The 12,763-nt window shown below is 38.7% G+C and overlaps 2 protein-coding genes across 2 annotated transcripts; both read left to right on the plus strand.

Annotated features, from left to right (window-relative positions):
- Positions 1 to 345: 345 nt before the first annotated feature.
- Positions 346 to 11,048, plus strand: Smp_020210 (hypothetical protein; the record flags this gene model as incomplete). Its single annotated transcript, XM_018793440.1, has 7 exons — positions 346 to 514; positions 552 to 729; positions 758 to 1,079; positions 1,115 to 1,202; positions 4,669 to 5,112; positions 8,821 to 9,106; positions 10,654 to 11,048. 7 exons carry the CDS (start codon positions 346 to 348, stop codon positions 10,967 to 10,969), a joined length of 1,803 nt encoding a protein of 600 aa, XP_018647953.1. The 3' UTR covers positions 10,970 to 11,048.
- Positions 11,049 to 11,298: 250 nt separating this feature from the next.
- Smp_133160 (hypothetical protein) lies at positions 11,299 to 11,957 on the plus strand (the record flags this gene model as incomplete). The annotated part of the gene is made up of 4 exons (XM_018793441.1): positions 11,299 to 11,403; positions 11,439 to 11,667; positions 11,698 to 11,782; positions 11,816 to 11,957. Coding segments are annotated over 4 exons (540 nt in total), but the record flags the coding sequence as incomplete, so codon positions are not given.
- Positions 11,958 to 12,763: the final 806 nt, after the last annotated feature.

Below are 12,763 nucleotides of genomic sequence, written 5' to 3' on the forward strand. Positions count from 1 at the left end.
ACTGACATGAGCTAAAATACCAAGACGCTAATAATCAAAATAGATAGAAAATTTCGCGCGGAAATTTAAGACCTGTTATCCTAAATCTGATCTGTTCGTCCAAATATTATAGTCTTGCCAATTAATTGCATAAAAAAATTCTTTAAAAAGTTTCTCCTTTTTTACATAACTTGTTCTATTAATGCCTTTAGGAATGTGATAAAGTTTTTAGCTGTAATACGAAGTTCTGAATTAACTTTTTATCTGTTCCCAGACAGTTCTCGTAATTTTAGTTACACGGATTTCCAAGAAGTCTCAAAATATCTTATTACGTTTTAGTGTTATTTTTTGTGATCTTATTGATGCATGAAAAAAAATCCCATGACTGGTTTTCATTTGATTGCATTCCTGATATTTTCTGCTTCGGCTTACTGCGAAAATTTTGATGAAGAGCTTCTCATCAAAGATCTTGGTCATGGATATACAGCATTCCATTTTAATTTCGCTGCTACAACTTCAGAGTCTGTTTTCCATTGTAAGTTCCATCAATATTTTGATAAATTTCGATTTAGCAAAGCACTATAATATTCTTCCAAAATCTATCATTCAAATCTCTGAAAAATATAATGTTGATGAGTTTCACCTTTCTATCTCAAGAGGAATATGGGATGAACGTTGGGGTAGTAACTTTGTTTCAGTTTCCCCTTCTGGAGCTGAACTATGGGCGTGGTTTGGAAATCAAACTATCAGGTAATCCTTATACTTAGCTCATCTTTAGTGTTGATCAATCATGGTTTAAATTAACACATGCCCTTTCGGGATTATTCTGTGCTTCTTTAAACCGACTATCTACAAGTGAACATTTTGCCTCTCCGACTCACTCGTACAAGCGATTCGGAGTACCGAAATTCAGTAAAGTTTCTGGGGAAGTCAGATATTCTCAGCTACCTGGTGAGGCTCTGTGCAGTGAGAATTTGACTCCATGGACTAAGTACTTACCATGTAAATCGTTTTTCGGTTTGGGAAGCTTGTTGCGTCCAACTTCACTGTTTAAGTCAAATTACAACACCATGACCATTGGAATTAGACGAGTGTGTTTGGTAAGCCTTATTTATAATGTATCATTACTATTTAGGATTTAAAATGTCACACAATCGGGCTAGAGATAATGGAAACACTAACGGTTGTCTTTGACAGAAGTTTGTTGTTTGCAAAAAGAACGTGTGAGTGAAATTTAAATTTACTACACTGTATTTGTTAACTAGTGATATACCACCTCCTACAGTTTTATTTCGTATGTAGCTATCCATTATCTATAATACCTTACGGTTTACAGACTTTTTCAAATGAAATGACCGGAATATTTTACTCATTTCGGAAGTGTCCTCTATCTAACAAGGTATCTCACTGAGTCAAAGTAATGCATGTTTTTATTTACAGCAAGGCCTTTCACGTATGTTTTACTACCTATAGGTTACTGCCTTATTATAGATTAGAAATTTGTAAATTCTGATTTCGAGTTAGGATTAATCTTTTTGTCTTACTACCCTACAGCCCTCCGTAAAGTCCCTTCCTAATAACTATCCACAGCGTCTTTCATTTTGCACCTCTAATTTTGCTTGGCTTCTTTTTACCGTATTGCTTGCATCTATTTTGTTTATTCGGCATGTGACTCGACTTATGAGATCAACTCATTCATATTGCTTTAATTATGGATTACACTTAACTTTTTAGATAATATCTCGATCTGTTCATCTTATTTGAATTTTATTAACATCAATAAACATTCCTTTTATATTCTGTAACTATCATTCAGAAATATTTAAATCATATTATTTACTTTCTATAATCTTTTGGTAAGTACAAATTTATGTATTACTTGGTTCACACTTAAGAGACATAAAGAGAATAATAACATAAAATAAATAGCCTAAATCACATGGTTTGTTGATGTAATATATTATTTCAGTCTAGTGGCTAGTAGTCCAAAATTAGTTTGTTAGAAATAATCTGTATTGTTCCCTAACTGTACATTAATGTTACCCATAAAATCAATCAGTCAGCAACAATGTAGAACTTCGTACGTACATACATCAGTTCAAGTTGCCATACCACATTAGCACAGAGATGCAGTTGTCGATTCAAATCTCATAGTGGTAGTGGTAGTAGAAGTATAAACAGTAATTGGAAAGATTAGGATTTGAGGATGTTATTCAAGGAGCATAATCCAGTGAAATAAATTTAGAAAGAGAAAAAAAGGGATATGAAGAATTCAGAAGATTAGAATTTGGGAGAACACAGAGTGGATGCACCTGCGCCATTGCAAACGATTTTGAACCATGTCATTCAACGTTGCTATCATCTCGCGGATCCCAACCAGGTGGTCGACACCTGCCAACATTCCTCAGTCCACTTGTCAGTGATTTCATGGATTTGTGCCACGTTTTGGTCTGGCCGCCCCTAGCTTTCTTCCAACCTACTCTTACACTATAAAACATCACTCGTCGGGGCACTCTGTGGTTGGACATACGTAACACGTGTCCCAACCATCTCAACTGATGAAGTTTCACTGCTTCACCAATCGATTTGCCATCCTTATCTAGTACCCGTTTCCTAACAACTGCATTACTTACTCGGTGGTCCCAGGATACACGAGCAATGCTTCGAAGACACCTATGATCGAATAATAATAACCTACAAATATCGTCTACTGTTACCGAAGTATTATTGAAGCTAATATTTTAGATACTATATTAGTCAAACTGATTCCTCTGTGACTGTCACAAGATGACTTTTGTTCTCTCTTATAGACTGGCACAATCAGTGATTGGGACCAGTCAAATGGGATTACGTCCAGTTCCCAGATTCTACCTAAGACCTCAGTCAATTTCGCTGCTAGTACTGGACCGCCATCCTTAAAAATCTCAGAAGTAAACCTGTCAGGGTCTGTTGCTCTCCTACGCTTCAGATTTCCTATAGCTTTTTCAACCTCATAAAGAGTTGAAGGACTTACATTAACTTGCCATTCAGAACGACTTGGGATCTTGGGAAACCGAAGTGTGGCTGAAGGCCAGTTGAACTAATCCCTAAAGTGTTCTGCCTATCGACCCGATCTCCTGGATTAAGGATGAATAATATGTCCATCTTTTCCTGAGATAGTTTCGCTGACAGTTGAGTTCCTAATAACGGTTTCCTTAACAAGTCTGAACAGTTGTCTAATGTTATCTATTGCTGCTGCCTTTTACATCTCTCTTGCTTTCACTACCCACCACTGTTCGCGATCGTTGCGTAGGTTTCTTGTTAGCCTGCGCTTAAGTTGACTCCGCTTCTTGTTATGTTCAGAGCCAGATGGGATGAGCATCTATCAGTGCGGTCGATGCTGCTGAGATCCAGTGTTTCTCCCTAACCTTATGGTTTACCGTACTAGCATATATCACTGCTGTTTCCACAGCTTTCTGTCAAACTCATCTTTTACATCATCTGAGCTGCAGTCAGTAGGAGATTAGGCAGAGACGAGGAAGAGGCAACGACGAGTGTCCCTATCTTTCCGAGTCCTTACTGTCCCGTTTAGTCGGACAGTGCACAGACGACTGTCTACTGGGATCCAGTCTAAAAGAGCTAGTTCTGCCTTACGACTCAATGCTATACATACGCCAGCGAGGCCACGGGAAGCAGCATCAGGGCTACCAGATACACGAAGCGTGTATCGAGTTGATTCTTTATTTTGACATGGTGAGCCCTAATGAGTGACGCTACTTGGATCCTGTATGTGTGTTTCGGAGACGCAGCACACATCGATGGCACGAGATTGTAAAGTCCTACCTAAGGAAGCCTGTTATCCTATTTGGAACAGTGTTCGAACGTTAAAAGCTCCTACATGTAGTTTAGAGTGTGGTTTCAGGACACCAGGAATAACGTTCCACGTACTCAAATCGTTTGCCCTAGCGGTGAAAGGTGATAAAGGGACGTGAGAAGGGTTAGTTGTGGAGACAAGAGAGTAATAAAGTATAGGATGGATTTGATTGCGACCAACTTGGTCTCGTGTGCTGTCACGAGTATGAGGACTGACATCACTTCCCGGCTACCCACACCATGAAAGGGTATTTCTTGAGGGACCTGAAAATGAAGTTGGATTAATGTTGTTCTTAACGACCTGGGAGCGTGACCGCAGAGCCCAAGGGACAACTTCTTGAGGCCGGTCGCGCACGGACGTTTTGTGGGAGGTTTCTGACGCGTTAGCTCCGTTCTTCAAAGGGCCTTATCTCCGGAGACGGCAGTCCGTGAAATAAGGTGAGGCGTGACATTTTCAGGGTCGACCTTTTCTAACCCCTTCCTTCCTTATGAGAAGGCAGCATCGCTGCAAATGCTGGTTGTCCGAGGGAAACACTTCACTGTTGTCACACCCCTCAGACCTTGAATTGCTGCTTTTAGTCCTACCGTTCTCCAAGCGACCTGCCTGGCATGGTAGATCCTACAGGGACATAAGTTCCAGTCAATATAGCTCGGTCGGGTCGTCACGATAGGTAAGCCCGACTACCACGTCAAGGTAGCAGCTGCAGTCGGGATTACCAATAAGAAACTATCAACTTGTTAGTTAGTTGACGTTATAAAACTTTATGTAATATGAACTTTACTTGACCAAATCTTGTAGTGTTTATTATTATTTAATTTGGGTATCTATTTTCTCAGCTCCTTGGTCTATCAGAAGTATCCTTGGTTCGGAGTTCAAAGGATTTTGCGATGCGGCAAACTCTAGTCGTGTGTTTATCCTTACTTCATATGAGGATATGAATCTCCCTTTAGATAATAAACTGAATGTCGACTGTTCAGATAATCGTGTTCTAGCTGCATATTCGACAAAAGATCTCTCTGCATCATTTACATCTTTTCCTTTCAAAACTGATGGAAAAGAGTCTTCTTCACAGCATTCACCTATTGTTTCTGCTACCAAACATATCACCGGCTCTGGAAGTGTAAGGGGTGGAGTCAAAGCTTTCCTTACTAGTAGAGCTAATTTCAATCTAGAGATAGTTTATTTTGATCTAATTCCGTGGTACACACAAGTCTTTTTCAGTTCCTTAAAAATCTACAGTTTAGATCCCAAAACGCAAAACAAGACAGTGATTACCCCAAGTAAGTCGATATGAAATTTGTTTTTTTAATAAACTTGTCCCATATCGAATTAATTCTTACTAATGAGAACTTGGTGAAGATCATTGTCATCTGTACGTTTTTAATGTCTTTTTATGTTCAGTCAAGTTACTGTTATTATCAGTGTCATGTTTCATCTGTTTTGTAAAGCCTTATGCTTTCATAATATTGTCAAGAACTGGTTAGAAATCCCCTTACAAAATGCACTCATACAACAAGATGATCACATAATATTTTCTAAGGAAGCTCTGTTCTCTGTCTTCGTATCGTAAATTATTTTCCACGAACTTAGGTGATCGACGTTTTGTAGTGCTATAATTCTTCGAGAACTATGAATAACAACTATTTCCAATTGGAGGTTTGTCATTCCTTATTTCAGAATAAATACTGAGTGCATACCTTAAATGGCCAGTTCTTATCAAAGAAGTGAAACTTTTGGTAATACTTCGTTGTCGTTTGCCTCCAAATGCCCTGTTATAGCCGAGGATGAGGAGAGTTCGTTCTCCCTCTCGAAATGCCCTCACAAGGCCTTGCGTATACAGCCACTCAAAAAAGTCCTACTCAGTGCCTTCTCGCGGTGAAGGTATTGTTTGCGAAATTGAGAGAACGAAACGTGAATGTCCAGTGCTTTGACCGGGTTGATGGGTATAGAGGATCCACCTTGAGGACTGGTAACTACCGGAAGCTCTTCCAGTTCATTCAAGTCACTAGCAGCAAGGAGTCTGGTGTAAGTGAAACAATCTGTAAAGCTAATGGGATGCCAGCCCATACCATCTACGATGTCTCGGATGACTGGCAGAGTTTTTTGAGCAGCAGTTCAACTGGTCTGTTGCCCCGACGACATCGATCAGACTGTCCTACCCTCCATGACCGATGGCGACTGAACACTTTGACGAGATGGAGATTCTCAGGGAACTTCAAATCCTGAAGCTCCACAAATCACCAGGTCCAGATAACTTTTTGATGACAGTGGCGACTATGTAGTTAGGGAAATCGATGAGTTGTTTACATGTGTCTGGCAATTAGAGAGTGTATCAACATCGTGGAATGTAATGATTACTTACTTACTTACGCCTGTTACCCCTCGTCGAGGAGCATAAGCCGCTCACCAGCATTCTCCATCCAACTCTGTCCTGAGCCTTCCTTTCCAGTTCTTTCCAGTTGCTATTCATCCTTTTCATATCTGCTTCTATTTCCCGGCGTAATGTGTTCTTTGGCCTTCCTCTTTTTCGCTTCCCTTCCGGATTCCAAGTTAGGGATTGCTTTGTAATGCACATTGGTGATTTCCTTAATGTATGCCCTATCCACTTATAACGTCTTTTCCTAATTTCCTCTTCAGCTGGAAGCTGGTTTGTCCTCTCCCATAGAACGCTGTTGCTGATAGTATTCAGCCAATGAATGTTGAGTATTTTGCGTAGACAACTGTTTATAAATACTTGTACCTTCCTGATGATGGTCGTAGTAGTTCTCCACGTTTCAGCTCCGTATAATAGGACTGTCTTGACGTTCGTATTGAAGATTCTCACTTTGAAGTTAGTTGAGAGTTGTTTTGAGTTCCATATGTTCTTCAATTGTAGAAATGCTGCCCTTGCTTTGCCAATCCTCGCCTTTACATCTGCATCCGATCCTCCTTGTTTATCAACGATGCTTCCCAGGTAGGAATGAAATGATAGTTTCCCTTATCTTAAAATGTGGTTCACATCGTTTATGCAACAACTGTGTACTTCCGATTGAGTCCAAACTATTGGCTTCCATCATACTTCGTAGATTGTTCAAAACTCGGGAAAGATTTACTCACGAGGAACAGGTTGGTTTTCGCTGTGGTCGATGATGTATCGATCATATCTTCTTATCATCAAGGCCGCCTTCGACTCGCTGGATGGGACTGCTCTCTGTGATCGTCTATTGAAGAAGGGTGTGCTTGAGAAGTTTATTAACATCCTAAAAGTCCTATATACAAACACTTCAGATAGAGTAAGGGCATACAACCACCTCTCTCCACTGTTCCATTCAAGCAATGGGGTTAGACAGGGTTTGCCAGTCTCACCATTTCTCTTCAACTTTGCTATCAATGACATTCTGGAAACAACTCCGATGGATTTAAGTAATGGCGGTGTGAATCTGTTGCCTGGAAAAAAACTTCCCGACCTTGAGTATGCGGGTAATATTGTCTTATTGTGCAGTGATACCCAAACCATTTGATCCGCACTTGATCAGTTGACAGTCAGTGTCCGTAGCTATGGTATGTGCTTTGCACCTTCGAAGTGCAAAGTAATTTTGCAAGACTGGCAGGACTCAGATCCTGCACTCACCCTCGGTAGTGAGTGATGAGATCGATTCACGCATATTGATATGTGGGCGAGAATAATTGGTTGTCTGCTCAGTCAGACATGTAGAGAGTTTGACAGGTTTCAGATAAGTTATATATTCTCCTTTCCTTAAAATTTATCATTATTGGTTGATTGTTCATTATTGTTAGATTGTATCGGGTTTTGGTGTAGAAATATATTTACGTTCTTGTCAGGCTAATCACGTGTTTTTGATCTGAGTTGTGTTGAAGTCCTGTAGAGTAGACACTGGAGGGAATCTATTGTAGATATTCGTCTAAGGTAAATTAACGTCCCATTCGTGTATACATGGAAAACGGACCGTTATAACATATAGTTAAAGCCAGATCGGCTTATGCCAATCTGGGCCATCTTTGGCACCTTCGTGATGTTAGTCTGGCTGTAAAAGGTTGGATCTACAACACGTTGGTGAGAGCAGTTTTGCTCTATGTTTGTGAAACCTGACCTTTCCGAGTTGAGGATGTTAGACGGCTCTCTGTGTTTGATCATTATTGTCTCAGAAGAATTGTTGACATCCAATGGTAACACCATGTCGGTAATGCAGAGGTTTGGCATCGCGTATTCGGGCGCAGCGACGACAGTCCAATTAAGGTTACTATCTTGAAACATCTACTTCGGTGGCTTGGACATAACCTACGAATGTCTTCCCAGAGAATTCCACGTCGCGCATTATTTTCTGACGCTGGGACTGGTTGAGAAAAACGGAGAGGTAGTCAGTGTGTGAAATGGTATAAAAGAAAGCTGTACAAGATTGACTTCTGTCAGACGGTCATGACTCCCTGATCGGTGTCCTAGAGATGATGCAACACTAGCTTGAGACGTTATCTGAATGACTCAAAGAGCCAGTGGCGATCCTGTCGTAACTTTATTTTACTCCATAAAATTGATAGTAACTTCTTTAGCTGAAGGAATTCTTCCTAACTTAACTGCTTCTCCTACTATTGTTAATATATTGTTATGACCTCCCTCTCATACACTAGTTTCTCTACACTGTTGCTCTTCTTTTTATTATACTCATTTCACAACCGAATTGCTATTGTCTGGCGCACATGTATTTCGGGATCCTTTTTACCAAGGTTTATGTGTCTATATGGTAACTCAGTCACAAGCATAATTTGACAATCGGAATTTTTCGTGCCACTGTTTTTCATTTCTTGCATTCTATGAACGTTTTTTGGTAACATTTAAGTTATTTCTTCATCTTTCATTGTACTAGATCAAATGTGATTTATAGTTGTATGCAGTTTTTTACTCTCTGTTAATATTCATATTTATCCATCAGTCTTTCTTAAATCATTTTAGTATTTTATTTAGAATGAAATGCGTGTATTTACTTTGATAGGATGGTTGGCAGTTAAACCAAGTTTGGCTAGGAAACGTATGGGCAGTATTGAATTAGTAATCACCTTGCCTGCTCTTAATCAGCTAATCATTACTTATGTGTTTCGGAAAGTTTTACAACGCTGGAATGAGTTTCCTCCCGACGCCAATCACGGCTTTTTCCTTCCTGCAGCAACTGTTTCGTATGTTTTAAATAGTGAACAAATAGACTACTTAAACAAAACAAAACATGCAGCGTTCCACAATCTAAATCTTCCGAATTGGGCCAGTAGTTACAGTCAGTTTTTGTAAGTCCCTTGCCTAATCGTAGATCCCCTATCTTGTGTTTTTGATATCCCAAGATAATTCATTCCGTTTTTATTTTCAGTGTGTTCAACTAGATAAAATCTATTTCCTACCAATTTTATGACTAAAAAAGCGAACACTAGATCGTGGCACTAATTTACTTTTATGGAACAAGTCCAAAATTATCATCAGTAACCTGTTACACGTTACGATAAATGTTAACTAGAAGTGTTCATTTTAGTGAAGCTAAAATTCTCCATACTCATATATTAAAGTATCTACGAAATTAGATTAGTCTGTAAATGAATACGTTTGCATCCGATTTTCAGTGATCAGTTTTATACTGATCGCAATCTTCTCCTGATATAATCCATGGAAGTAATCGGATTACTGATAAATTTCTATGACTTATGGACGTTAAAACTGTTAGTTTCACTCCTTGTTTGAAGCCTAATAAAACACCTAGTGTTGATTAAAAGTTCCGCGTTTCACCACCATGAAAGAAGTAGGTAATTATAGGATCTTTAGTGAATCCTACCATTTAAAGTAAAAACTGTTTTCATCCGAAAATAGAATTGTATGAATAGCACTTAATTCAATCAGCTGTAGATTAAAGATAATCGTATAGCGAATACTACTAATATGATATTCTATCATTATATCAGACAACACCATTATCGTTTTGGTTTAGTCTCCTAGTTCGAAATGGTTAAAAGGCCTTATTCCGAATATTTATCCAGAAAGTTTTGGATGACTTTAAAGTTATTCGAAATTGACATTTTTAGAGGCAGAAATTACTGAACGTTTGCACACGACTTCATGTGAATAAAAGTTTGTTGGACCCAGTGAACAATTCTACAACGGAGGAACTAGGGCATAGTTTTATTCGAAATATTACTGATATCTCAAAGCCATTGCGTATATGACAAAAAGGGGGGCTTAAGATTGCTATGTGAAGCTCTGAATTTAGTCTTGATGACTCGTCTTAAAAAGCCAGGCTGTTTTACTCGCTTTTGTGGAAGTTGTACTTCACCATCTACTTCTAGCCGTAAGTTTATTCAGGAACACTACCCTCCATCTCATTTTTGTTATGAAACCTATGTTAATAGCTTATTCATGAAAAATAACTGACTGTATTATTATCTGCTATACGATTGAACCACTAACAGTTTCAGTTTCATTACCTCAGCACGTGGTTGAGGCTCCATCCGTCGACTCCTTCAAAAGAAAGTTGGATCAGCTGAGAGACCATCATTGCCAGGACTAACACAGGCCATCAAGCCTCCTGTCCTTTCCAAACTGAAACTGCACCTAATTACAAAACACTAGGCTGTTTGAAATAATCATAAGGATTAAGATGAGGGAGATGCATTATCACGTTTTATAACAGGAAGAGGGCGAATGAAGTGAGTGATAGGACTTTGTAATACAGAAGTTAGACTAACCCAGACCGGACACCCATTCGGGAGTGACATACAAAGATGTCAGTGACTTATTACATGTTAAAATTATCTTTTAAAATATATCACTGTTTGCTTCTTCCTACTAGCAATACAACTCATTCTGCGCCACAGGATGGTTTTGTTCGTCTACACACTCCCGTATCTCTGGTCACAATGCCAACACCAGATTTTAGTATGCCATTTAATGTCTTGTGTTTGGTTTGTTCAGTTGTTGCTGTTGTGTTTGGATCCGTTCATAAGGCTACGACGACTGTTTTCAACGTTACCCTTAAAATGAATGCAAGCGACTCATTGCTAACACATCTAGTAAACCGCATCTTATCTAAGAAGAATACTTCAAAGACAATGAGTGAACAGAATACATCAACGAGTGCTCCAGGCAATCACGATAAAAATGACTAATTTGATTAAAAATAATGATCATATGCTTGAGCACATATTTTGTATTTATCGTCGTTTTTGTAATAAAGTCGTAGGAACTAAAATATTCACTTTTGGTTTTTGTAACCTTCCTTGCAAAGAGCAATCTACACAACAACAAAACTATTATACTCACATGTGTAATCCGCCAAAGTATTTAAGAACGGAATTGCTTCACCGAACTAAAAGCCATATTATAATATTTACTTGTATTATAGGTCGATACTAACAGACAGATATTTCAATTTCAAGGGATCAAGGTACAAATATGTACATCAGGTACGATCGTATTAACGTAATTTATTTTAGTGAACTCTTTTTTGGGTTATGGTCACTATACCTGGAAGTGTGCAGAAGCCTTGTCTGATTTTTTGGTAAAGTATCCTGAGGAAGTCAGGGGGCTTCGAGTTCTCGAAGTTAGGTTTTGTTCAATAACACTGATATATTATAGCTTGGTGCTGGCACAGGACTTTGTGGAATTACTGCAGCTCTTCTCGGTGCTCTTCATGTTCGATTCACTGATAAAGATTTGACATGTTCGGATACACTACATCTTAATGCTCAGCTGAATGGAATCAAAAATTATGATTTTACTCCATTAGATTGGAATTATCCTCTCGATTGGTCAGGTGGGTTCTTCGATATCATTTTGGCATCTGATTGTTTGTATGATAAGGAAGGTAAGTCCGTCATACTAGCCTCATTTATAGTATATGAACCGTTTTTGAAGACTGCAACTTTACAACTAAGAGTAAACAACAATGCATCTTTACTTCTTTCTTTTGAAAATCGAAGGTAACCTCATTTAGAAAAGCTTACGTATAACAGTTCCTTTACAGACATCTCAGTTTTGTTCAAGAAATATGGCCTCAAAGCCGATGTTTTTACTACACCTGGTAACTCGTTCAGGAATATCCATTTATTGCGTGTTACCTCTAGTCAACAATAAAATGTCATTTCGTTGTTTTTTGTGTGTGAACTTGGTAAATATGTTTATTCTAAATGGGTCTTTTTCTTTCACCTCTGAAGTGTACTCATTATCCACGACGTAACTTAACCTGTTTATAAATCAATAGGATTTTGTACATTACACTAGTGCTAAAGTTTTAAGATCAATTACTTTTGACATGGAAATCACATGTACCTATATGAATTGTCGCACTTGTATCACGAGGCAAGCGCTAACTTAGAATTCTGAAGGGAAAATGAAAAGAGGAAGACTAAGGAACACATTACGTCGGAAATCGGAAACAGACGTCAAAAAATGAATGGCAACTGGAAAGGGTTGTCCAGGACAAAATTCTATGAAGGGTGCTGGTGGGCGGCCAATGTTCCCCCACAAGTGGGAACAGGCGTAAGCACTTTTGATATGCGTAACATAGACAACAAAGGCTTTGTTATAAAAAAGTTATAACCGACCGAATCCGACGTTTCGTAGTCAAATGATGCATACGCTAATCTTGTTTCATTCAAATTACTCTATACTAACTAGCAAGTGCGTCTTCAGCTTTCATTGTGTGAACACATTTTAACATATTTCCATAGCGTAACCAAGTCTTCAGAATGGCTATTAATGATGAGTAACCATAAACCGGGAAAAGTTGTAGCCAAGCAAAATTATTTTGATTTCCTGTAGTTCGGATTTCAAGATTTAATTTTTTGGAGCAGGATATCAAGAAGAATGTGTTTAACTTTATTCGGATATCGAAAAGGACTCGTTGCTCGAGTTTCTAACTTCATCTTTCAGTAGAGAACTAAATCACTGCCGAATCCCAA

Source organism: Schistosoma mansoni, chromosome 1 (assembly GCF_000237925.1).
Source record: "Schistosoma mansoni strain Puerto Rico chromosome 1, complete genome".
Classification (NCBI taxonomy): Eukaryota; Metazoa; Platyhelminthes; class Trematoda; order Strigeidida; family Schistosomatidae; genus Schistosoma; species Schistosoma mansoni.